The following is a 26,863-nucleotide window of genomic DNA, read 5'->3' as shown; positions in this document are numbered from 1 at the left end:
ACGTCAATTAACAAAAACTGATGTGGCAATGTGGCATGATATTGGGCCGTTGTCAAAAATGTTGGTGAGACATGCCACGTGGTTAAAATCAAGAATATACTCGAGCCCATAAAAAATCGCAGCTAATCTGTAGCTAAAGTCGTAGCAAATCTCTAACAAATTTATTGTGAGAATTCTAGTTTGAAAAAAATGTAGAACTGATTATATTTCCTACGTGACCATACAAGAATGAAATCAAAATTCTTTAAAAATAGAAACAAATATTGAAGGATAATATGCTCGATGACAATATGATGAAAATGTGGTTATAGTAGCCTGTTGTTAACGATAATATGCAAATTTTGTTTTTGTTGAATTGAATCCAACTAATGGTGAAAATGTGGTTATACTTATAGTAGCATGCTGTTAAAAAACACATACAACTATGAACGTCAACAAAGACAAAAATGTTGATACACATGTGATCTATTTAGAAAACGTTTGTTTCTTCTTTGACAACTTCTATATTAATAATTTCACCAAAGTTACCAAAATATTTTCTATATTAATTGATAAAAAATCACCAAAATTGCTAAAACCACACAATTGTAGCATAACCACGACCATTGTTTAGTGGCTTTCTAAAACTGCTTCACAGAACCTTTGCAAATCCAACAAAAATCTTGAAGAGTGAATCACAAAAACAAAACAAATGCAACATAGCACTCACTATATCAAGTTTTAAACTAAAAGTAGCAGGTGATTAGAGAAAAAATATCAGAAAGTTAATTTCTAAGACTCGCTAATTTAAACTAAGACACTAATATTAAAAAGTTATTATTTTGTAACATTTATTTACCTTTAGATGATATGCTATATAAACTTCATCTTCTCAAACGCACTTCATAAACCTATAGAGAGATAAGAAAATGTTCATATTAATTATTATTATTACATACACACAAAAAGCTCATAAATAACAGCCGGCTAGTAAATTCATAACTGAGTCAAATATATAATAACACTTGCACAAATATGACAATAAATATAATTTATTAATATAGTATTAATAATTATTTATTATCTTATTTAATAAATACAATTAATAAGATAAAATTATTATTTATAATCTTTATTATTGAATAATAGTTTATATGTAGTATTAATGTATTAATATTCTTCAACAAATATTAAAGATTGGAAAAATGGCTCTCCTGCTACACACTACAATGCTATATTGAGGGTGAGTGGTTTGGTATTGGTTTACCGTAGGATATAATAAAGGTTGAATGTAAAATGTAATTATCAAATTTACTTCTCCCACGTGTAAAATTAAATCTATGGCATTATGTGTGTATCAGGTGAAAAATTAAATCTATGGCATGAGTAGAGAAGTTGTCCCCTAATTATATTCAATAATAGTGCAAAATGATATATAATACTTTTGTATAAACTATTGTGTGGTTCTTTGAGTTCTAAGTTCAACTTAAATTTTCTTGGTTGTTACTCTATATGCATAGCAGAAGGAGGTTGAATTATCTCAACTACACTAATATCCATTGGAGTCTGAAAGTAAAGAATGATATTGTACTAAAGACTCTGAAAAAAATTGCATGAGAAAAATAGAATGTTGTATCACCTTTATGCTCACAATGTGAAAGAGGATTTCATTATCATGAGTATAAACATAATAAACCTGCAAAACAACTAAAGATATTCATAATTGATCTGTATTTTTCCATAACCACAACTCCTGCAATAAATTTACTACAGATTAACTAGGCTTTTAGCAACCGATTAGCTACGAAATTTTATGGATTTAAGTATAAAATTGACCTTAGTCATGTGGCATGACACGTCAGTATTTTGCCACGCTGACATTGCCACGTGGCATACCACGTCAAAAACGAAAAAAATATTAGGATGACTTGAAGGAAATTTTTTTAGAGACTAAAAATGAAGTTTGTCATATATAGAGACACCCAAAACATATGTGAGATATTGGATCTAACTCTAGTATGGCCGAAGGGTAGCTTCTTGGTTCGACAGTTCGACAGAGTTAGGCATGAAGTCGAAGGATTGTTCACATGCTGGTGTCGAAGTGTGCATGCTGTAGTCGAAGATGGGTAGCATGCAGATGTCGAAGATGCTAGAGTTGTTAGCATGTTAAATTAGGTTTTAGTGTTTAAACCCTAATTTGTTAAGTTAGCTTGTTTATTAAGTTGGCTTGTGTAATGGGCCTTGCTGAAAAAGCCCATTAGTTAGTATGTTAGGTTTTATTATAAATAGCATACTAGTCTCTCATAAAAAAAAAGCTGCAAATCCTAATTTAGGGTGAGAGCTTGTAATCTTGTTTTAAGAGAAAGTAAAAGAATAACAGTTATAACCAATATTTGTGTTCTCCTCTTCTTCCTTGTCCTTTATTCATCCCTTATTTTATACTTTGTTCTTGGCATTGAATTCACAACAAATTGGTGCGGTGAGTGTGGAGAAGATGCCTTCAACAAAGTATGAGATTGAAAAGTTCACCGGAGTGAATGATTTCGGTCTGTGGCGCTTGAAGATGAAAGCCCTACTGGTTCAGCAGGGTTGTTTGGAAGCGTTGAAGGGAGAGGCAACCATGAATGCTGCATTAACGGCAGCGGAGAAGACAAATATGATCGAGAAAGCACACAGCGCAATTTTGTTGAGCCTTGGTGATAAGGTTCTTCGGCAGGTATCAAAGGAGACGACGACATCAGGGTTATGGGTGAAACTTGAAAGTTTGTACATGACCAAATCGCTGGTAAATCGACTCTACCTGAAGCAAGCTTTGTATTCATTCAAGATGATTGAAGACAAAGTGTTGGCTGAGCAGTTGGATATGTTCAACAAGCTGATTCTTGATCTTGAAAATATTGATGTGAAGATCGATGATGAAGATCAAGCGTTGTTACTATTGTGTTCTTTGCCTCGATCACATGCTCACTTCAAAGAAACTCTCTTGTATGGAAGGGAGTCTCTGACGCTTGAAGAAGTTCAATCAGCCTTGTATTCAAAGGACCTGAACGAACGAAAGGAGCATAAACCTTCGACTGTTGGCGAAGGTTTGGCCGCTAAAGGAAAACTCTTACGAAAGGATGGTAAGTTTGACAAGAAGAAGGGCAAACGCCAGTCGAAGTCTTACAGTGGCGAAGCATCTGGAATTCGATGTTATCATTGTAAGAAGGAGGGTCACACAAGAAAGGTGTGCCCTGAACGCCTGAAAGATCATGGAGGTAAGGATAATGGCAATGCAGCCATTGTTCAAGATGATTTCGAATCATCTGATGTTCTTGTGGTTTCAAGCAGTGACTCGAGAAGAGAGTGGATTATGGATTCAGGTTGCACTTGGCACATGACTCCAAACAAAGACTTGTTCGAGGAATTATGTGATCAAGATGGTGGATCAGTATTGTTGGGAAACAACAAGGCTTGCAAGATTGCAGGTGTTGGATCTGTGAGGTTCAAACTCCATGATGAGTCAATAAGGTTGTTGACTGAAGTCCGGTATGTTCCTGATTTTAAGAGAAATCTGCTTTCTCTTGGCGAATTCGACAAGAAAGGATATGTTTTCCAAGGAGAGAAAAGTATCCTAAGAGTCATGAAGGGTTCGAAGGAAGTCTTAAGAGGCGTGAAGAAACAAGGCTTGTATACCCTTGAGGCTGAAGTTGTAAGTGGTTCGACAAATGTTGCATTCACGAAACCTTTGTCGAAGACAAAAATCTGGCACATGAGATTGGGCCATGTCAGTGAAAGGGGTCTGGTCGAATTAGGGAAACAAAATCTTCTTGGTGGAGACAAAGTCGAAAAGCTGAAGTTTTGTGAACCCTGTGTACTTGGAAAATCTTCAAGAGTGAAGTTCAACAAAGGCAAACAAAGAACACATGGATCCCTTGATTACATCCATGCTGATCTTTGGGGGCCTGCAAGGTGTCAATCACATTCAGGAGCAAGGTATTTTCTATCCATAGTAGATGATTATTCCAGAAAATTATGGGTATTCATCCAGAAGACTAAGGATGAAACTTTTGAGAATTTCAAAAGTTGGAAGACTCTGGTTGAAAATCAGACTGGCAGAAAGGTCAAGAGGTTGAGAACCGACAATGACCTTGAATTTTGCAATGAGGCATTCGACAGTTTTTGTGCTGCCTCTGGTATTGCAAGGCATAGAACTACTGCAGGTACTCCACAGCAAAATGGTTTGGCTGAAAGGTTTAATCGAACTATTTTGGAGAGAGTCAGATGCATGTTGACTAGTGCGGGGTTAACGAAGGTGTTCTAGGCTGAGGCTGTTTCGACAGCAACATATCTGATAAACAGATGTCCTTCGACAGCGTTAGATATGAAGACACCTGAAGAAGCTTGGTCGGGACATCCACCAGATCTCGACAAACTGAGAGTATTTAGCTGCGTAGCCTATGCTCACATTAGGCAAGACAAAGTCGAACCTAGAGCTCTGAAATGCATGTTCATGGGATACCCAGAAGGAGTCAAAGCTTATAGGCTATGGTGCCTAGAGCTAGGTCATAGGAGGTGTATCACCAGTCGAGATGTAGTTTTCAATGAAGCTGAAATGGCTTTTAAGAAAACTGATGATGTTGATCGAAGTACAGAAACATCTGACGAAGAGCTGGAACATGTAGAGATTCCTGTTGAGGTGGAGCATGTTGATGTTGAATTTCATATCCCTGATGAAGTCAAAGAAGAAGCAGAAGATGCTGAGGAAGTTGAGGAAACTGACGATGACTACCTATTGTCGAGAGATAGGTCAAGAAGAGTCATCAAGGCACCTCAGAGACTTGGGTATGCAGATCTTATAGCTTATGCCTTAATCTCTGCAAGTGAGGTTTTAGACGAAGAACCTAGAGACTACAAGGAAGTTATGAGGAGTCGGAATAAGACTGAATGGCTGAAAGCCATGGATGATGAGATGAAATCTCTTCATGATAATCATACTTGGGAACTGATCAAGAAACCTGCTGGGGCAAGGTTAGTCAGCTGTAAATGGATTTTCAAAGTTAAGGAAGGAATTTAAGGAGTGACGTCGAAAAGATACAAGGCAAGGTTAGTTGCAAGGGGTTTCACTCAGAAAGAAGGTGTCGACTTCAATGATGTGTTTTCTCCTGTTGTGAAGCATAGGTCCATTCGAATGTTGCTTGCCATGGTGGCACAGTTCGATCTTGAACTGGAACAGATGGATGTGAAGACTGCGTTCTTGTATGGTGATCTAGATGAAACGATCCTGATGAGGCAACCTGAAGGGTATGTCGAAAAGGGGAAGAAAGATTATGTTTGCAAGTTAAAGATATCTTTGTATGGGCTGAAACAATCTCCTCGATAGTGGAATAGGAGATTCGACAAGTTCATGACACGCATAAGTTTCATTAGAAGTCAGTTCGACCACTGCGTTTACTTCAAATTTCGACCTGGTAATTCATTTGTTATTTTGTTGCTTTATGTGGATGATATTCTCATAGCAAGCAAAAATGTTGAAGATGTGACGAGGGTGAAGGCTGAACTCATTAAGGAGTTCAATATGAAGGATCAAGGGGCTGCTTCAAGGATTCTTGGAATTGACATTCGAAGAGATAGAAAGAAGTCGAAGTTATGCTTATCTCAAGAGGCATATCTACGGAAGATTCTCGAAAAGTTTGGTATGTCGAATTCGAAGCCAGTTGTGACTCCAACAAACCCTCAATTCAAGCTGAGTATTGATTAGTGTCCCAGTACTGATGTCGAAAGAGCCTATATGAATAGCATCCCATATGCTAATATAGTTGGTTCTTTGATGTATGCTATGGTCTGTACTAGACCCGACATATCATATGCAGTAAGTCTTGTAAGCAGGTACATGGCGAACCCTGGAAAGGCTCACTGGCAAGCATTGAAGTGGATTTTAAGGTACATAAATGAGTCTTTGAATAGAGTCCTAATTTATGGTGGAGCCTTGGGTGAAGATAGTAAAGCAGTAATAGAAGGATATGTCGACTCTGATTATGCAGGTTGTATGGATTCTAGAAAATCTATTTCTGGATATGTTTTCACTATGTTTGGCACTGCAATTAGTTGGAAAGCAACACTTCAGAAGGTTGTTGCTCTATCAACCACTGAAGCGGAGTATATTGCCCTAACTGAAGCTGTGAAAGAAGCATTGTGGCTTGAAGGTTTTGCGAAGGAGCTGAAACTTCAAGGTCGAGGTATCACTGTTAAATGTGATAGTCAAAATGCAATACACCTGTCGAAGAATTCAGCCTATCATGAGCGAACTAAGCACATTGATGTGAGGCTGCATTTCGTTAGAGGAGTAATCGAGCGTGGAGAAGTCCAAGTGCTGAAGGTTTCGACTGAAGACAATGTTGCTGATATGATCACCAAGACATTGCCGAGTTGCAAGTTTTTCCACTGTATGCAGTTGATAAAGCTGCACGAAGAAAGCTAGTTTGTTTCCTTGATGTTGTAGAGTTAGATCCAAGGTGGAGATTTGTGAGATATTGGATCGAACTCTAGTATGGCCGAAGGGTAGCTTCTTGGTTCGACAGTTCGACAGAGTTAAGCATGAAGTCGAAGGATTGTTCACATGCTGGTGTCGAAGTGTGCATGCTGTAGTCGAAGATGGGTCTAGCATGCAGATGTCGAAGATGCTAGAGTTGTTAGCATGTTAAATTAGGTTTTAGTGATTAAACCCTAATTTGTTAAGTTAGCTTGTTTATTAAGTTGGCTTGTGTAATGGGCCTTGCTGAAAAAGCCCATTAGTTAGTATGTTAGGTTTTATTATAAATAGCATACTAGTCTCTCATAAAAAAAAAGCTGCAAATCCTAATTTAGGGTGAGAGAGGTTATTTGTTATTTTTGTAAACTTGTAATCTTGTTTTAAGAGAAAGTAAAAGAATAACAGTTATAACCAATATTTGTGTTCTCCTCTTCTTCCTTGTCCTTTATTCATCCCTTATTTTATACTTTGTTCTTGGCATTGAATTCACAACAACATATTTAACTCTTAATATTTTGATTCATTTATAATAATATTTTATATATCAATAAATTGTATTATAATAAAAATTATATTATTTTGTTTGGTGCATAGGCATATCAACCAAAATTGAGAAAAAATTTGTCGGGTGCATTAATTATCAAACATAGTAGAATACAAAAAGCTGTTTAGTACTGTTTTGTCAAGTCCATCTATTTTGCAAATCAAACGCACGCATAATGTAAGAGACTCGATGTTTAAACATCAACTATATATTTTAATGACAAGAAGGATAATTCAAGTGGTTTGAACTAATTGAATTTAAAGTTAAATGAGTTTAAAGTATATAACTAAATCCATGAGAAATGTGTAAATATAAAACTAACTATTAACAATTTATCGTTAAAAAAACTATAAAATTCTAATTAAATAGCTAAAAAGCTGGTGTGAGTCTTCTGCGTCACTAGGAACCGACCCCCGACCAAGAGCAGGTTCCCGTCCCTATTCCCAATTTTTTATGCTAATTCGAGGTGGATATCTCCTGGGATCCACAACCTACTCTCTTGGAATGGCTAGTTTTTAAGAGTGGGACGCTCCACCTGCGCTTAAACGCATTCTACCTGATATGGTTTTATTTCATAAAGATAATCTATGATATGTTGTGGAGGATCATAATGTTATCTCTGCGTATATTTTTCCTTTAGGAAAAAAATCTATTTATTTAAATTTTTAGGAGCTTTGGGAAATACTTATCTTCAAGATTAAAAGGAATTGCACTCATATCTTCGACGATTAATGTCAGGGACTTCACATTCGGATATTCAGTACTCGGTTTTACTTTTGATGTGATATGTGTCAGCGAACGTTACTCCTTAGCAGGTTTCTTTTACACTGAGCGGTGTGGTTTGGCTCTTACAGGTTTTCGTGCCCGACATTTTGCTTGGAATCATAATCCATTTTTTTTTGAATTCTTGCCTCTTCCAAGTATCAAGGTGGATCACACAATATGCATATCTCAGTCTTGCTATTGAAGCGCACATATTTTAATAGTTCAACTTAATAGGAAACTATTGGTAGCTACTCAACTTCTCACTTTCAAGTGTCATTCCTTAGGTATATATGCCTCCCTTCGTAGAAGGTTGATGAATCCTTCAGATGCACGAAGTTTTCCTCATTTCATTCATACTTTGGTTTGTGTGATGGAAATCTACCTTCACGTTTACTTCGAGTTGCATTTGGATCAGTTAACCTCCTACAATGTGCTGTGATTGCATAAATTCCTAAATTCTTTTGATTTATCTTTCTGATAGGACGAGATCTGATAGTAGGAGATCGTTATCATTGCAACGATTCGCTCTTGGTTACATCAATCATAATCAGTGGTTGGATCAGGAGGCAGGGCCGTCGTTGAGGGCGTGCAAGGCGGGCTGCCGCACAGGGCCTAAATTTTTTTAGGGTTAAACTACAATTAAATAGGGCCTCATAAAGTATTTGTTAGTTTAAATTGTGATTAAAAAGGGTCCTTATTTTCTTTGTCATGGTTAAACTATAGCAACTCTACACATGGTCTCCGAAAACTTAAAACGACTCTATCAGGAGATTTGGAGGAAGAGTTCCCTGACTCGAGGTAGGGGACACATTTCTTCTTCCTATTGCGATTCCATTGCAATCTGTCTTTGGATCAAACATGATTTAATAATTTAATAGTAGAATTTTGCAGGAATTAAAAATTGACGTCACTGTTTATTGGTGGAACCAAAATTAACAGTGTGTGTGCTATCTATATACTTTAAGAGTCACTCATGCATGATATTACAAACTAATGATTTTAAACAAATAAAAACAACTAAAACACAATATCACTATCGAACTTGTATAAACTTTAACTCATTCAATGTCATTCTTTGCATTTGATTAATTTTCTTACGCCAAACATTCATAACCTTTTTTTATTTAAATCTTTTTTCTTAATTTGAGGATGCTTTTATTCCTTTGTTATCATTAAAATTTATTATACTTATTTAATAGATAAAGTCATAACACATTAAGAGGAGTTTCATATTTGCATCCATTGAATTTTATTTTTGCATCCATTAATCAATTAAAGTTGTAATTTCGTTTAGCACTGTACGACATTGTTATAAATAAAACACGGATTTAATTAAAATACACGGATGGTGTAAAGAAATTTGACAGTGTCAGTAAATTTCAAAGTCAAATTGTTAATGAGAAAAAAATAATATATACATATAAAATAATTTTATATTGACAATCAATTACAATCATGTTAAGTGTCAAGTCACATTGTTATTTTAAAAATAATTATGTGATATGGCTAATTGTTAAATCTCAATTTGGCACTACTATCTTTAAGTTTAACCTCAACATTAATTTGGTAAAATTATTTAACTTTATTTTCATTTTTATTAAAATAATCTGTTTGAATGATGATGATTAATTTTTTTACATTATCTATGCATATCAATTAATCACATAAATCAGATTGTAGTGTCAGTAACCAGCAGTCCTGAACACCGTGTTTAGTTTGATGCCCGCAATTGTAATTAGGAGAATATTAGAATCATTTGATGTCAAAACTGACCCTGAATCAGATTATACCGGTGATAATAAAAAAAAATCTGGAGTATAAAATATAAAATATTATTATTATTTTTGAAAAACTAAAATAATATTTAGGGTTATTACCATTTTACCCCCTGTCATATAGGTCTTTTCTGGTTTTGCCCCCTGTAAAATGTTTTTTTTGAAAAACAACCTTGTCATTTCAAAAAGCTAACTTTTTAGCCCCAAAAGTCAAAATCCGCAGGAAAATCTGCAGGTTTCCTGCGGATTTTCTTTCGGATTTTCCTGCGGATTTTGACTTTAGGGGCTAAAAAGTTAGCTTTTTGAAATGACAAGGTTGTTTTTCAAAAAAAAAATTTTACAGGGGGCAAAACCAGAAAAGATCTATATGGCAGGGGGTAAAATGGTATTAACCCTAATATTTAAAGTTAATTTTCACGCAGACACGTGTCGGCAATTGTATTATCCGTGTTCTTCTCGTCTTCCCCTAGCTACTACGGCGCAGTCTCCTATAGAAAGCTGTAAGCCACGAATTCAGAATTCAAAGAGAAAACTGTAAGAACCTTCTCAGCGCTTTCATCACGCAAGCTTATTTCTCTTTTCACATCCTTTCACTATAAACGGTTACAACAAAACTGTTTCTAACCAACTTTCCTTCTTTTTTTTCTCTTCGATTCTTCCAACTGCCATAGCCACAACAATATCCAAAATGCAAGTTTCAGGTGCAATCACCGACGTTTTGGTGGTGCTTCCTTCTTCGTCGTCGCTCCGCCTACCGGAATTCCGCCATTTGCATGCTCACGACGCGAAGAATTTTCTTTCCCGTGGATTTCTTAAAGTAAGCTTTTCTTGTCTAAATCTTTACTTGTAATCTATATCCTGAGTTGGAAACTTTTATGAATTTATTAGCATAATCATATATTAAAGGTTGAAAGTTCAGTAAAAAAAAAGCAGTTAGTTACAAAATTAGTTTACATTCTTTTAGAATTTTCGTGTGTATATGGCTCAAATGAATTCACGATTTGAAAATAGGGTTTTGGATTCACAATTTGAATCTCAATTTGATAACCACTTGTTTCAGCTGCTGCAATGCTTATTTATGCTGTTGAGTTCACTGATTACGTTTAATTTATTATTATTTTTAAAAAATTATTATCGGTGTCTATGTGTCAGTGTTGTTGGGGTTGTATTTGCGGTATCCGTGCTTCATAGATGTTGAGGGAGAGTTTCTGTGATTTAGTACTTGTTATTTACGTGGTAATCTCAATAAACAGTTGTCAAGTGTTCTTTCTTTGCAGAGTTGTCCTCCATCTTACTTTGCTAAACACTATAATGAACCCTACAATTTCCGAGCTAGAAGGTTAGCTGTGAGAGCATCTGCAGAATCAAGTGATAGTTTTGCACCTTCTCCTCCTCTCGAATTTGAGTCCCCAGTTGGTCAGCTATTGGAACAAATTTTGCAAACTCATCCTCATTTAGTTTCAGAAACCATTGATCAACAGCTAGAGAAACTTCTGGCTGAAAGAGATGCCCAAAAAGAAGAATCTTCTACTTCAGACGTGGATTCCCTTTATAAGTAAGTATAGCAATCTCTTTTTTCCTATTTCCCATAATCTGACTAGAACTAGCTGTGTGGAATGCAAAGCTTAATAAAATAAAATGGCTATAAGGACAACTATAGCAAAGTTTAGGCTCTGAGCACATATTGTGTTATCATACTGTGTAACATCTTTCCAGGTCTAAAGGTCTTCATGTGACCTGTTAGTAGGAACGTTTGCATATATATGTTATAGGTTTCCTTTTGTGATGTGTTTTTCTCTTCTTGAATTTCTTAATTTTCTTACTGATGCATAAATGGTTAATGATTAAAGTCACAGACAGTGTTCGGATAAACTACTTTTGAGAGTTTGTGTGACTTAAAAAGAAGGTATTCACCCACGAGTAATATGAGGATGGTAGAACAAAACTTGGATCTGTTTCTTGGGTAATGTGTGTTTGGTATGCAGTAGAACCACGGCCACAACATGCGTTAGTTAGGCTACGCTATTTGTAGCCTTGAAAAAGCACATTGGAATTAGACTTGGAATTTAAGATTGAGTTATCAGCGTATTTAAAAACTATTAGTCCGTATTTTTCATCAAATGTCAGTTTGTTTAATACCAATATACCATGCTTAGTTAGTTCATGCTTAAAAGATATTTTTCTGTCAGTTTTATGAAATTGGCTACAGGCAGTGTAGTTAGTAGTATATTGTTCAAGCTAGTAAGATCTTTTCATGTCAACTGTATGGAGCTAGCTACTTATATTACTAATTTAAACACATGTATAAGTGCATGGGCACACACATACTACGAGTAATTTCTCTTTTCCATCTCATGTTAATCCAAATTTGTTAGGACTTGTGTGCTCGGCCACCCATTGTATTCTAAACCTATGGAAGATTGAAAGAAATTATAGTAGAATATATTTGTATCAATTTTGGTTGCTTGTTTATTTAGTTATCGCTACCGGTAGTGCAAATGTGATTAGTCTTATCAAATCTGAATTTCAGGAGGATATCTGAAATCAAAGAGAAAGAAAAGCGTACAACATTGGAAGAGATAATGTACTGCTCGATCGTAAACAGATTTAAAGAGAGCAAAATTTCAATGATACCAAAAATATCAACAACCTCGGATCCTAATGATCGAGTGGATGTATGGCCAAATCAAGAATTTAAGCTAGAAACTGTTCATTCTCCAGAGGCATTTGAGATGATACAGAGTCACTTATCTTTGGTACTAGAAGAACGGACTGTGGGTCCTCTCCAGACAATTGTTCAGATGAGCAAAATCAAACTGGGAAAGTTATATGCTGCTTCAATAATGTATGGATACTTTCTCAAACGGGTTGATGAACGGTTCCAACTTGAGAGGTCAACGGGAATACTTCCACAGGATTTTAGTAGCGAAAATATAGTTTTTGATGAACCATCACCACCAAACAAGCTCTGGGATTCCGATTCCTTGATTAGGATCTATCCAGATGAGGAAGGTTATTATGAAAAGGATTACATGGATACTGGTGAAGGAAAATCATATGGACTGAAAGCTTATGTGATGCAGTTGGATGCAGATACACTTCAGAGACTTGCTTTCTTACGCTCCAAGGAAGCTATATCGTTGATTGAAAAGCAAACTCAGGCCCTCTTTGGAAGGCCTGATATTCAAGTTACGGAGGATGGTTCAATTGAAACTACCAACGATGAATTACTTTCACTTACCTTCTCAGGCGTGACCATGCTTGTTTTGGAAGCTGTTGCTTTTGGATCATTCCTATGGGACCAAGAAAACTATGTTGATTTTAAGTATCCTTTTCTTAATAAATAGAAGACTGTACCTGTTGATTTTTTTCCCATTCGTTTAGATTGTAAATGTAAAGCATGGAGCTTTACCCTTAAGAATTGATTGCAATTTTAAACAGCAGTAATTTTCCAATATTTCTGAACTAGAGAAAAACCACAATCATGTGAAATATGTTAAAAGTATGTACAGTGCAATAGGTAGAACCCCAGGATAATCTTCTCATCAGTGGAAGAGCGAGCTCTGTAATTCATGCAGAATTTCTATTGTGTAATTTCTTTTTTTAAATTTCAAATAATAGCCTGGAATTTCATGCAATGTTTCTTACTTTCTTTTATGTGGCCATGGACTCACATGGTTAGTAGACTGACATTTCCCCAATTTAAAACCTACATTAATTGAAAAATGTATCTTAAATGCTAAAAGAGTTAATATTGATGAACTAGCATGCTAGTCATAGACTCATTTCATTTACTTGGTCACTGTCTTCATTAGCCAGATAAACAGTATCCCATATGTTCTTTGCAGTTTGGCACTCTTGGTATTTTCATATTTGAACTTGCTCACATTAGATACAGTTGGCTTTTAAATAAAGTTTGTCTTTAGGCATTATGAATATAAACTGTTTTAACTACATCTCAAAGGTCAAAACCATTTGATTTTATCTAGTAGTAATGAACAAGTTCATAATTTCCTTCAAATAATGATAATTGAAGATCACACAACATACTTCATACCTATATAAAGTATCTACCACTGAATTTTATTTCTGTCATTGACAGACAACTCACCAAGAGTTTTTCTAACTTAATCCCGCACAAGGCATAATATGCAAACTACCAAGCATTATTTGCATCTTAGCCTTTCCAACCTATATGCTACAAGAATTCATCATACCAAGTTTCTTAAAGCTTCAACTCAAAATTAAAGAATTCATCATACCAAGTTTCTTAAAGCTTCAACTCAAAATTACAGATAAATGATTTAACTAACAATGTCAGGGTCTCATCTCATCAAAACACTAATATTGTGATTTTATTTTAACGTCTTGAAATAATTTTATCATTTTTTCGGCAAGGTTGACTCAATTTTGGGCCGCATTGGTTAGGTTAAGCGCCAAACTTTGCTTTGACATATCTGGGGCCCGCATCCAGCCAATGGTCAGTTCCCCCCTTTTTGGCCCTAGGTGAAAACCTAGTCTGAGGACGACGTATTCGGGCTCCATCACCTACGCTATGGAGTGGCTAGCAACCAAGAGAGACGCGTGTCAAATGCGGCTTTGTTTATCTCATTTTGAGGTCTCTCTCCGCTTTAATCGTATGCCTTGTTCTACAATGGATGAGACAATCATACAAATTAACAAAAATGTATCATAATACTTGATTCAAGGACGTTACATTATAGAGGCTTCTCTAATTTGCATTCATATAATCTGGGGGTTTTTTGAAGACGTGGCTAAAATATCAGTTGAGCTTTGTAGCATTCCATGTTATTGGGATGAGTTATCCGAACAAGGTTTCCATAGTGTAAGCTATATTTCATGTACTAGTTTTCATTTCATAAGTTCCTTCGCAGTTGGCAGCGAACTTACAGTCTCTGACGTTCTTTTCCCTAACATCAGTTTGTCTTAACACGAGGTCGCCAGGCTAGAAGCTTCAAGACCTAACTTATTTATTGTATATGGAAGTGGTTGTTGGTTTTACGGTGGCACTCATAAAAGCGGTAAAGGCTATTTTTTCTTATAGGAGGTCCATTTCTTCCATGATGACTTGTGTGTTATCTTCTTCTGTTAATGAGTGTAGTGTCCTCCAACTAAGTTCTTCTAGCAAGGGGTGTGCTATCCTCCAACTAAATTCTCCTTAGATTTTTATTTGTATAAAGGAGTGGTTTATATCTAATATTCTAGTGCTCGCGAGTATTGGTAGGACATTCTTTCGCTTTGGTGTTATGCACCATAGGGACATGCAAGATTTCATGTGATTTGAACTTCGCTAACTTTTCCACGCCATGTTGACATACCGCTGCAATAGTGGATCTTTGGTTTGCAGTTCCCTTTTGACTTGGGATACCACTAACTATGAGTTCATTAGACCCTTAACGTTCTTTGCCCTTATATGTGATGTCAGCATGAGACCGACGATGAAGGCTTCGTGCCTAGCTTGGTTATTGATAGTGGGGAACTTGAAGCATAGAGATATCTAAACCACTAGACCAATTTCAACTTCCAATATAAGTTTGACATTGCTTCCTTTATCGTTGAACGATCCGTCTATGAACACGACCCACGTACTAGTTGGTTCTGACGTTTCTAGGGCCATCTCTACTATAAAGTCCGCGAACACTTGGACTTTTAGCGCTTTCCTAAACTCGAAAGAGACGTCGAATTTAGATATATCAATAGACCTTTTTATCATCCACCCTACCAGATAGGCATGTGAAAGACATGTGTAGGAGGTAGGTTTGTCTAGATAATGACGGTGTGTGATATGAAGTAATGTTGTAGCTTACTAGAGGCAATCACTAATGCTAATGTTACCTTCTCTAACCTTTAATAACTTGTTTCTGGTGGTATGGCTAATACTTTAGATAGGAAATATATCGGGCTCTAGTTATGGCCTGTTTCTCAAAAGAGAATGACACTGCTTGAATTTGTGGAGACAACCAAGTAGAGGAACATAATTTCCCCTGTAACCAGTATGGACAACACTAACGGGGTAAATAAGGCCTTTTCAACAACACAAACACTTATTCTCCTTTTAGGGTCCAATCAAAACAAGTCTCTTTATTTAGTAACTGGTAAAACGGTAATGTGTCTTAACTCGACCTCGATATTAATTTATTTAAAGTCGTGAGCATTCTTCTTAATTGGTGCTTTCATCTTAATACCCGCTTCACACTTGTCAGAGTTTGTCTCTATGCCTCTATCTGTCATATAGAAGCCCAAGAATTTGTCGGCTCTATCTGTCATATAGAAGCCCAAGAATTTGCCTGCTCTGACCTTGAAGGTGCATTTATATGGATTTAGTCTCATGTGGTGTTGTCGAACCCGACAAAACACAATATCTAAGTGTCTATCGTGTCACTCTTTTTCACTGGGTTTGACGACCATATTTTTCAAAGATTTTGTTCATCATCCTCAGATACGTCACTCCTGCATTTTTTAAACCAAAAGGCATTCCATTGTATCAATAGTTGGCTCTGTTCGTCGCAAAAGCAATTTTATCCATGTCTTCTTCATACATGGGTATCTAATTGTAGTCAGAATATGTGTCCATGAATAATAACAATTTGTATCCAACTGAGTTGTCTACTAGTTTATCGATTTTTTGAGAGTGGATATGAGTCTTTCAAACATGATCGACTGATGCCAATGTAGTCAACACACATTCTCTTTTTCCAAAATGCCTTCTTAATTAGTACGACATTGGATATCCATTCATTATATCTTACTTCATAAATAAATTTGGCATCGAGCAATCCTTTAATCGTATTCATGTCCACTTTTCCCTTTTGTGGGACATACTTCTCCTTTTTTTGGCCACATATCAAGAAGAAGGCTCGATATTCAACCAATGACATGCTATATTGGGGTCCATACCGTTCATTTGCCCCGAGAGACTGGGAAAAGGCCGACATTGTCTCACAGGCATTAAATGAGTCTTTCCTTTAATGTGGATGTAAAATTAGCTCTCACAAAAACTGGTCTTATTGGATTCTCATCAAGTAGTACAACTTTGAAGTTTCCATTTAGGATAAATCTTTGGGATTTTGCTCGGGTCTCCGGTGTTATGCTAAGTTTGACATCTTGTTGGACTTCATCTACTCGTACATCGAGGTCGATTGCAGCGACAAAGGACATATGTGTCTTCTTTCTTTTCTTTTTTTGGAGTCGAGGGTGATCACGCGAGAATTCTTTAGTATTGGTTTGTGATAATAGGCGAGCCTACATAGATCAACCAAAACAATTGGTTCACTTCAATTGGGCAGTAGCGTTTCGAGGAAAGATCTTTCTATGATGCAATTGTAGACGCTTCTACAAGGAGTTACCAAGAAACACATATTCACGGTCCTCTCATCATTCCCCTTTTCAACGATAACTAGGAATTCCCCAGTTCCGCATGAGCGAGTAGTGGAATCACTGAATGCTAGAAGGTTCTTGCCTTCATATGGTATGAGGCCTTGATCGTGTAACCCTAAATTCTTAAAGAGGAGTGCATGACATCACAAGAATTTTTGCCATCAGTAAGGATCCCTAACACCAATTGGTTCGGTATGTCGACATTTACGACCAATAATACTGTCACGTTGGAAACTCCGACCACCTTCTCGTTGTTTGATAACTCTTAGACATGTTTGTCTTATACCCATCTCCTAGTCAGGGGCGGTTCCAAGGCCCAGCGAGCCTGGACTCAACTCCTATTTTCTTTCTATTCCCCCAACTTAATAGCCGATTTTTAGAAAAAATCAGGGGCAAAATTAGTAAAAATAGGGCGTGAAAATTAAAACAGATGAATAATCTATGATGTAAAAATTTTGTCCAGACTGCCTAAAATTCATGGCTCCGCCACTGCTCCTAGTTGTTGCCGATGATCTCAAAGAGGTTGGTGCTAGTTGTTTTTTTTTGGTTTCTTACATCCCCCTTATTGGATGGTACACCGTCATTCAGAGAGACAAAACCACAATAAATCCAACAACACTACCGAAAGACGACGCCACTGGTTGCTGTAACCACAATGAAACCAAGATCTCGGTAACCAAGATAAAATCAATATCGCGGTAATAAATGTTTGGTTTTGGATTCAAAGGATCTAATCGTGGAAATTCATGAGAATCGAAAGTCGATTCCCACAGACACCGCCTCTATTCCGTACAATATCCAATAATGATGAATATAAACATGTGGAGTTAACTGGAGCGACGACAAATGCTTTTTAGTACGAAAGAGTGGAATGAACCTCCAAGGTCAGCACTTCAAAGCATAAGTCAATGAGATATAGAAAAAATGGCGATGTAAGTTATGATGGGAACAAATTTGATATATGTTAATTTTTTTGGGTAGTGTTAATGAAAAAATAGATATATGTTAATTGTAATTTTGCCAAAACAAAATCATACTATTGATATTTAAGTTGGCCACCACTCGCCTAATTTTCAAGTATTACATTCGTTTTATTTACCGAGATGCAAAATCTACGAACAACCACCGTAGCTTGTCTAGAGAGACAGTAACATGCTCCGGTAGCACCGTCTATCACAATTTTTTGTTCGAAAGCCGAAACCCGTTTATTATCTAACCCGACCCGCTTTCAATCTCTCTTATAAAACCCTCTCTTACATCCTCAATTTCTCATCCTTCATTTCGCACGCAAACCCGATCCTAGTTTCAACTAATTCATTCATAGTTTTCACAATCGCATCACAATTTTCGATTCCTTCTCCGCCACAGCGTAATCGTCGCAATTCACCATGGGTTACGAAGACAATCCGTACGTTTTTTCCCCTTTCTCTCTGAATTTTTGTGTGTTAGGGTTTTATTTTTCAGTCGATTTGATTGAATTTGTTTTGATTTTGCATTTTAGGTATCGCGATGAAGACGGCGAACCGTTGATGGACTACAACGATGTACAATCTGACGGCGAAGCGACACCGGAGCCGCAACAGCTTGACGATTTCGAGGAGGAAGATGTTGACGATTGGCGTGGTAGAGAGAGGTCACAAACTCCGGTCCACGACGCCGATTCGTCGAAATCGAAGCCGAGGAAGAGGCTGATTAAAAAGAGCGATACCGGGAAACAGTCGGGGAAGCTGTCGGTTGCACCGGAGCTTGAAGATGAGTTGGAGGAGGACGGTTATCCGGCGATGGATGATGAGGGGGAAGGGAGGAAGAGGAAGAAAGAGAAGGAAAGTGGATCTGGGAAGAAGGAAAAGAGGCTGAAAGGGGAAAAGAGGTATGGTGAAAGTAGCGGTGGAAAGAGTGGGTCTAAATTTGGGGGTTCAAAGAAAGGGTTTGCTGGGAAGGCTGGGAATGATCATGAGGGTGAAGTTAAGGAGATGTGGGATACAATTGCTGGAGGGGATTCTGAGGTATTATTTTTTGATTTTCCATTATCAATTCACTTTTGGTTATGAATTGTATCTGATGCTAGTTTTCTTTTGTTTCCTTTGTCAAGGATGATCATGAGGGTAACAGGAATATGGATGATGATAACTTTATAGATGACACTGGAGTAGAACCTGCTTTATATGGTTATGATGAACCACGATCTCCTGGTGATGCTCCTCAGGTTGACACTTTATTCCCTTATTTCTTTTGTGAAGATTTTATGATAAAATTTTAGTTAAATTAAATCCACTTAGTTTTATAATATTGTCATCACAAGTTCTTCAACTCAGCTGTAGAATTTTTGAAAATGAAATATGTAGTGGTTGTTTTTTGTGGTTAATCTATCTCATTTATAGTTTAATCATATTGTATTGTGTACTAAAGCAATTATAGGATTTCTTACAATGGTTATCAAAAGCTTTTCTGATACATTTTCTCTGTTATGTGATTTTCTAGGCAGAGGAAGGTGAGGAGGATGATGAAGTTAAGGATCTTTTCAAAGTGGGTAGGAAAAAGAAGAAGAATGAGAGGAGTCCTGCAGAAATCGCTTTATTAGTTGAAAATGTCATGGCTGAGCTTGAGATTACTGCAGAAGAGGATGCTGAACTGAATAGACAGTTTAAGCCCGCTATTAATAAACTCAAGAAGTTGCCTCTTCTCCAAGAAGTCCTCTCAAAGTAAGCCGTTATTGCCTGCTACTTTAGATTGGTTGTTTGTTAATCTTGTATTTTTCCCCGTTATTTAAGTTACTTTTCACCCTCTATTTCACAGGAAGCAGCTTCAACTCGAGTTTCTAGATCATGGAGTGCTTACTTTATTGAAGAATTGGCTTGAGCCACTTCCTGATGGAAGTCTGCCAAATATTAACATAAGAACAGCAATTTTGAAGATTTTGAATGATGTAACAAGTTGCTACCAATATATTGATGTAGATGCAATTATTATTATTTTACTAAGATTATTATTCTAACATTGTATTCATTTTTGTTTATTATGCAGTTTCCCATAGACCTAGAGCATTTTGATAGAAGAGAACAGCTGAAGAGGAGTGGTCTTGGAAAGGTGGGTTTCTGTTTATTTGATGATGTGAACAAAATAATAGGGGATGTCTACATGTAGCCTGTTATTGGAATTTGGAAGTAATATCTTAGACTGATATTTTCATTGTTTTGACAGGTGATTATGTTTTTATCAAGGTCCGACGAAGAAATCAATGTAAATAGGAAATTAGCCAAAGATTTGGTTGATAAATGGGTCAGTAGAAGAGATTACTTAACTCTCGCTCTGTCATTATCTTTTATCTAATTTTCAAACCTGTCTGGTTCCCTTCAATTTATAGTGTTTAATTGTGATTTCAGAGCCGACCTATTTTTAATAAAAGTACTCGGTTTGAAGACATGCGAAATGTTGAGGATGATAGGGCTCCATACAGGAGGCCATCAGTTAAAAAGTATGCTTATACCGTCTTTTTTAAATTGATTGGTCCAGTCATTATTAGATTGGATTTACTTGTTGCATTATGACAGGTTGGATTTATATAGTTTTCTTGAACTTTAACAGGCCAGCAAATAAAGCTGCAGGGATGGAATCTAGAGATGGCGATCTTGATTTGGATCTTTCACAGTAGGGATTGAATGATGTTTATAAATTTCTTTTGTTCAGTTTCACTTCAGGAATCACTGATTTATATTTGGATAATAAATTTCTAAATGTAATGCAGGCCTAGGGCTGGACAGTCATCTTCCAGGCAACATGCATCAAGGCCAGAAGCAACACCTTTGGATTTTGTGATCCGCCCCCAATCTAAAATTGACCCTGATGAAATTAGAGCCCGAGCAAAACAAGGTTCACAAGACCAGCATCGAATGAAGGTTGGTGTTTTTTTTTTAAGTTCTGGCATTTTATTCCAATAACAAGTGTCTGTGAACAAAACATGAAGATTGAAAATTATACCCGCTGCTATGATGATTAGTAGAATTTGACCGGTTTGGATTGTTAACTGCAGATGAATAAGAAATTGCAGCAGTTGAGGGCTCCAAAAAAGAAGCAGCTTCAGGCTACAAAACTGAGCGTGGAAGGTCGTGGTATGGTCAAGTACTTTTAAATGGGACCAATACTGGATGGTGGATTTGTTTGTTGTACTGAAGAAGATGGGGGATGTCATCAAAATACAGTCTCCCCTTTACTGCCTTTGTTGTGTAATGAATTGGAAATGTGAAGCCATAGAATATTGGGCAATTATTATTTACATTTTTGTGTCTGTTATTTCTTTTCGACTATCAAATAATCAAGCTTTGGTTTGTCAACAATGTAGTGAAAATGTGGATTTTGCAGACATAATTTGTTGAAGTAGATTATTTGATCACGACTGAATCACGGTATTATTTTTAGGGCAGGATGATTAGTCATCATATATGGAGTTATTTACCGTAAACAAAGAAGAAACAAAATACTATTGTAAGGTGAATTGTGAGATGGAAAAGGTAACAACATGGGTTAGTGAAGTCGTGTGAAGGATTCTTATTGGTAATCAATTAGATTATTAATTGAGAATGCATAAATAACCACTTTCATGATTCTTGAGATATAAAGCTCATTAACGATTTAAGATATGTCAAAAGTGTTGGGTTCTTTAAAAACTTTTGGTGTTCATCTGTTGTTTCATTCTTCCTTTCTCCTTTCTACTATGTGATGCCATAGTTTTCAGAATCTGGGTAAGAGATGAAAATTGATGTAATGTATGTTGTTTAATAAGCCATAATGTTATATAAAAAAAATTATTAACCATATTTGTTGATGATTATTTCTGTAAAAGAATTTAATTGGTTACTTGTAATAGATATTCTCCTTTACCCATATATTTTTACGTCTACAAGATTCAAATTCAAAATCTTGTTTGTAGACCAGTTTTATTTGGACCAACATAATGAAAGTATTATATAATCTTTTTTGTTAATTTGGTAAATGTGTTTCTCCATTACTCCATAGTATAGAAAAAAACACCATTTTATCAAAATTTTCTCTTTTAGAGACTAGGAAGAAGAGTGACAACTAGTTGATACTACTGGCATTCTAAAGTATATTAATTTAAGTCAAACAACAGTACTCGAGAGAGTTAATTAGGATAATACTGTTGACTTGAAAATCTCAATGAAGAGTCTCAACTGCGAAGGTACAAGAACAATAACCGGAATACTAGCAAATGACATGGCTGTTATTATAACTCCTTGATGTCCCTTTAAGAACAAGAACAATAACCGGAATACTAGCAAATGACATGGTTGTTATTATAACTCTTTGATGTCCCTTTAAGAGCATAGCAAAGAGAAGCACAGAAAGCAACCATCATGGACACCACGGAGAAGAAAAGCGCGATGAGGCTGAAAAGTAACTTAAGCGACAAGGATTTCAAAAAATCCTTTTCTGCCATAATGAGAGTCGTGAGAATTCCAACTGCCATAATGAGAGTCGTGAGAATTCAAATGAAGAGAAGTACTGAAGTCGAAGAAGTGAAAAGAGATACTTCCTCCGGTCTCAAATATAAGCAAAAAAAATAAATTTCTATGGTGTTAAATATAAGCAAAAAAAAATCAATATTTATTACATTCAATGTCACTATTCCATAATACCCCTACAATTTTTTACATTTTAAATGTTTGCAACAATTTCCAAAGCGACAAATAGGGGTAGAATTAGAAAGAGAGTAAGAATCAAATGCATTGAGACATTCTCCTTAAAGGGTGAGCTTTTTTGCAAATTTGCTTAAATTTGAGACCGGAGGGAGTATTGGATATGCTATGATGAATATATTAAATGTGTAGTCATGTAAGAAGAGTGGAACTCCACTGTCTTAATTGTTTCCACCTGGGACAGTGAAAGCTGCAGCAAACAAGTTTCTTGTGGCTTTCTATAAATATCTCACTGAGGCTTTTTGTCTTCAACATTTTTTGCTTCTTTACACTTGGGGTGCATAATTTTTTCCACCACCGGCATTGATGTATTTTATATATCACTTCGCAGTTATTATTCTTTGTCAATATGAAGGAATAAGGGATGAACTTTATACATAGAAATGTGTAGTTTATGTTGTCCTTTTGTTTGTGTTATGCCTTTCCTTCAAATTTTGATTTGGGATAGAGACATGTTATGTTCTTGATTATATATATTTTTTCTATTTTAAAAGTAGAGTTTTTCTTGGTCAAGTTTCATAATTTTTTAGTGTCTTAGGAATTAGGGATATGCAATTGACACAAAACAAGCTTAGATTGTTCACATGTTTAATATGTTTATTGCTAAGTATGTATCTTATTATGCAATTTTTACTAGTGGTGTGAGAAGGGAGATGAAGACTAAGGCAAAGAAAGCCATGAAGAAAAAGGACATTGCCCCTCCTGCAGCTTGTAATGGATCTGATATTTGCTTGTGGCCTACTGCAAAGCAATATCCGAATTGTTCTGCTTGCTAGTATGTGGTTCTGTATTGGAGATTTTATTAGGCGAAATATATTCTACCTTGCTCTCAAAACTCCAAATCAATATACTTCATTGCATTCTGTATGTCACAAGATTACTTGTATTTCTGAATCCATATACATCCTTAAAGATTACTCGTAGTTCTGAATCCATAATATCAATATGTCTAATTTTTACAGTTTAAATTGGCTTGAAACTTAAAGGAGACAAAGATCAGAGTAGAAAGGTAGGGGTTGCCAGAGTAGACAGACAACAGTTGACGACGTGAATAAGAAAACAAGGGCCAGAGTAGAAAAGCAGTGGTTACCAGAGACGACAAGGTGGCAACAGATTGCTATTCATTCGTAAAAACTGTTCCATGAAAGGATTAGTGTGATATAGCAGTGCTCTTAAAATAATTATATTCAATCTATAGCCTCTGTTATCGGTAGATAATCGACAATATAGATAAAGTCTACATCCCTTGTCCATACCAGAATTTATAAATAAAATCATGATGAACAAAATTATATTACAATACCAAATGAAATTTAACTTTTGCTTTGTTTTTTCTAATGGAACTTTTGCTAGGATGATAAGAAATTTTGGCACCCCAAAAATGAGGAAATTTTAATTTCATTGAATTATTTCTTTCTTAAAGCAAAAAGATAAGAACATGCACCAAAATCAGCAGTCTTCTGATAAACAAATACAAGAAAAGAGAGTGGTCAATTGATAAATAAATAGCATAACATAAAAACTCTAGATATGTCTACATTACATTGGATTGTGTTTAAAAGAACTATCACATATCTTTTGGTAATGAGCAGCACAAAGTAACAAATTGTTTAACAAAACATCAAAATTGGAGTAGATATATAAGAATCTATAACTGCCAATAAAGTTTTACCAACTTACCATAATCTACTTAAGACATACAACTCCAGATTTGATGAAAATTCCCAAAAAAGTGCCACAGCCAAAGACATTCCATGACATCCATTTTGTGGGAAAACAAATCAAAATGAAGATTTTGTTTATCTCTTCCTCTTCTTATTTCCAGCACCAGCACCCTTACTGAATCCACCAAAATCATTAGTTGTGTCAGCTGTATTCTGCTTCTTCGATCCCTTCCGGCCTCCAAAACCAAATTTGGAGTTCTTAGTATCTCTTTTCTTCTGCGTCTTTCCCTTTCCAAAGGCTTGCTTTGCCTTACCTCCTGATCGATCCCCTGGCAACACTCCGGGCCTTTTCTTCTTTGACCTCTCAAACACTTTTCCATCTTCAAAGCCTAAAGCCTTATCTGGACCATCGCCGCCATCAGCAAACCCGCTCTGTTGTCTCTGCTTCCTCCACTTCTTAACAGATTCAATGTCGTCCTTTTTCTGCTTGGCCCTTTCTTTCAACTTCTGTGACTGAATCTCTTTGGACAATCTCTTTGCTTCCCTAGCCTTTCTTCTCTCATCAGCCTCTTCCATCTTCTTCTTCTCTTCTAATAGCCGACTTTTCACCTTTTCCATGTGACTATCTGCCTTCACCATTTCAGCATAATAATCGGCAGGTCTCAAGAAAGGGAGCCCCATTGACTCAAGCTTCTCAAAGGCTTGTCTAGTTCCCTCCAATGCTTGCGTGTAAAACGATAGCTCTCGAGCCAAGTCATCGTTCACATCTACTTCTTGCTCTTGATCAATATCAATGGAGAGCTTGTGCTTCCAATCCACATTCTCTGGCCAGCTTATGTCTCCAAGTTTATCTAATATCGCTTCTCTGTTGTTAACTGCAGTTTTTGACGGTTCAGCTAATTTTACATCTTCTTCTGAATCTGAATCTGACGGTACCTCATCCAAATCTTCAGTTTCATCGTCAATCATTGGATCATCATTAACAAAAGGCACCACCATTTCAATCTATACAAATATCAATGAAAACAAATCATATTACAAACCAAAATAATACACATTGCCATGCAAAAACTATAACTCTCCATATGTTAAAAACTAGATAAACAGAAAATTAAAAACATCAAAAGAATTTTTTTTTTACAACAAATAGGTAAGAGAAATGTATCACATTCAAAACAAAATATTAAGATACATGAGCCATAAAAATAATTATTTTGATATGCATTACAGCTACCGCAATTGCGGAGTGAATTAAAATCAGGTGTGATTTTGGTCACGTTGGTTTAGTTCTTTTCAATCTTTCTTAAATATAGTGAAAAATCTTCATTTTAAAAGTTTTTCAACCATATATTTCAAACACCATCCAATCAGGATTCACACTGCAATTGCAACACCGCACCGTCAATTTAAAACCATGTTTGTAATTACTGGAACCTAGCAGCTCAAAACAGAATACCCTTCTTGGAACTCAAAACAGAAAACAATGAAACCTAACAATAGCACAAGCTCATCTCTTTACACGATGAAGATGGCATAACAGCAAGTGAAATTCTACTAAAAAAACATATCTAAGAGCTCAATACAGTGAGATAAGAACCCAATAATATAATTTCAGAACAAGCATAGCGTGGCAACAAAAAATATGAATTTAGATGAAAATACAACATGGAAAAGGAAAAGGAAAACGAAAACGAAAGCGTGTATGGACTCACCGTTTTCTAGTTGCAAAAATCAGCAGAGAAAAATTTAGGGTTTAGAGAAAGGGTTTTGGGAGGCACAGGTAGCTTGAAATAATGGAAAGCGTGTAATTGTGTTTTAGATTCGTTTTTTTATCCAAAGCCCCAAAAACCGCTACGGGCCATTGCAAAAAGGCTATTTTGGGCCTCCAAAATCAATTCTTTTGTCCCGCCACCCCAAATTTACTTAACACCTCCCAAATTTCCACAATATCCAAATTACCCCTGTTGATTTTTTAGTTAAAAATATCGTACAAAAATATTTTTAGTGAAACCTCCTGTTGATTTTTGGCTCCCCGAGGATACCACCAGTCTCACTATTCTGATATCTAAATTGGATAATTTGTTGCCTTACATTGAAAATAGAAAGGTGGATAAGATCAATTTTTGTACACCATGCATTGATATTGGAGGAAAGGTGTAATACAACAACATTGAGTTGCAGACTGATGAAGATTTGAAGGTTTTGTGAAGAACATATCATCGTAGGCAAACAAAGGGATCAATCGAGTTTGATGTGCCAATTTCTAGATTTGTTGACGATATAATCAAGATGTTGAAACGTCTAGAATTATCTAGTATTATCTAAGTTTTGTTATTTATTATTGTTTTATGAAGTTATGTAATTGTCTGTTTTAAGTTATGTTAATTGTAATGTGTTAAATTTTACTAATCAGTAATGAAAGCGATAAAGTGTTATCTAATAAAATGTTAAGTTAAAATGTCTCAATAATAATACCATTTTGCTTATAACTACTTTCCCTATCTTTGTGTACG

The 26,863-nt window shown here is 36.0% G+C and overlaps 3 protein-coding genes across 4 annotated transcripts; 2 read left to right on the top strand and 1 right to left on the bottom strand.

Moving 5' to 3' along the window:
• The first annotated feature begins 10,009 nt into the window (after nt 1–10,009).
• LOC131651813 (UV-B-induced protein At3g17800, chloroplastic) lies at nt 10,010–13,212 on the top strand. 2 transcript variants are annotated; one of them, XM_058921517.1, is made up of 4 exons: nt 10,010–10,108; nt 10,246–10,391; nt 10,852–11,129; nt 12,105–13,212. In XM_058921517.1, exons 2-4 carry the CDS (start codon nt 10,263–10,265, stop codon nt 12,919–12,921), a joined length of 1,224 nt encoding a protein of 407 aa, XP_058777500.1. In that variant the 5' UTR covers nt 10,010–10,108; nt 10,246–10,262; the 3' UTR covers nt 12,922–13,212. The 2 variants fall into 2 exon arrangements, with proteins under 2 accessions (XP_058777500.1, XP_058777499.1); XM_058921516.1 differs by lacking the exon at nt 10,010–10,108 and having other exon boundaries at nt 10,115–10,391.
• A 4,834-nt stretch (nt 13,213–18,046) lies between these two features.
• Nucleotides 18,047–21,362, top strand: LOC131651812 (protein IWS1 homolog 1). The gene is made up of 11 exons (XM_058921515.1): nt 18,047–18,380; nt 18,474–18,978; nt 19,065–19,178; nt 19,454–19,674; nt 19,769–19,898; nt 19,997–20,059; nt 20,174–20,251; nt 20,356–20,447; nt 20,558–20,620; nt 20,718–20,868; nt 21,003–21,362. The coding sequence occupies exons 1-11, from the start codon at nt 18,361–18,363 to the stop codon at nt 21,099–21,101; spliced, it is 1,536 nt and encodes a 511-aa protein (XP_058777498.1). The 5' UTR covers nt 18,047–18,360; the 3' UTR covers nt 21,102–21,362.
• Nucleotides 21,363–24,180: 2,818 nt separating this feature from the next.
• LOC131646635 (probable rRNA-processing protein EBP2 homolog) lies at nt 24,181–26,153 on the bottom strand. Its single transcript, XM_058916622.1, has 2 exons — nt 26,063–26,153; nt 24,181–25,355 (listed from the first exon to the last, which is right to left on the bottom strand). The coding sequence occupies exon 2, from the start codon at nt 25,347–25,349 to the stop codon at nt 24,486–24,488; it is 864 nt and encodes a 287-aa protein (XP_058772605.1). The 5' UTR covers nt 25,350–25,355; nt 26,063–26,153; the 3' UTR covers nt 24,181–24,485.
• Nucleotides 26,154–26,863: the final 710 nt, after the last annotated feature.

This window comes from Vicia villosa, linkage group LG2, assembly GCF_029867415.1.
Source record: "Vicia villosa cultivar HV-30 ecotype Madison, WI linkage group LG2, Vvil1.0, whole genome shotgun sequence".
Taxonomy (NCBI): domain Eukaryota; kingdom Viridiplantae; phylum Streptophyta; class Magnoliopsida; order Fabales; family Fabaceae; genus Vicia; species Vicia villosa.
This window is presented reverse-complemented; position numbering and strand designations above follow the sequence as displayed.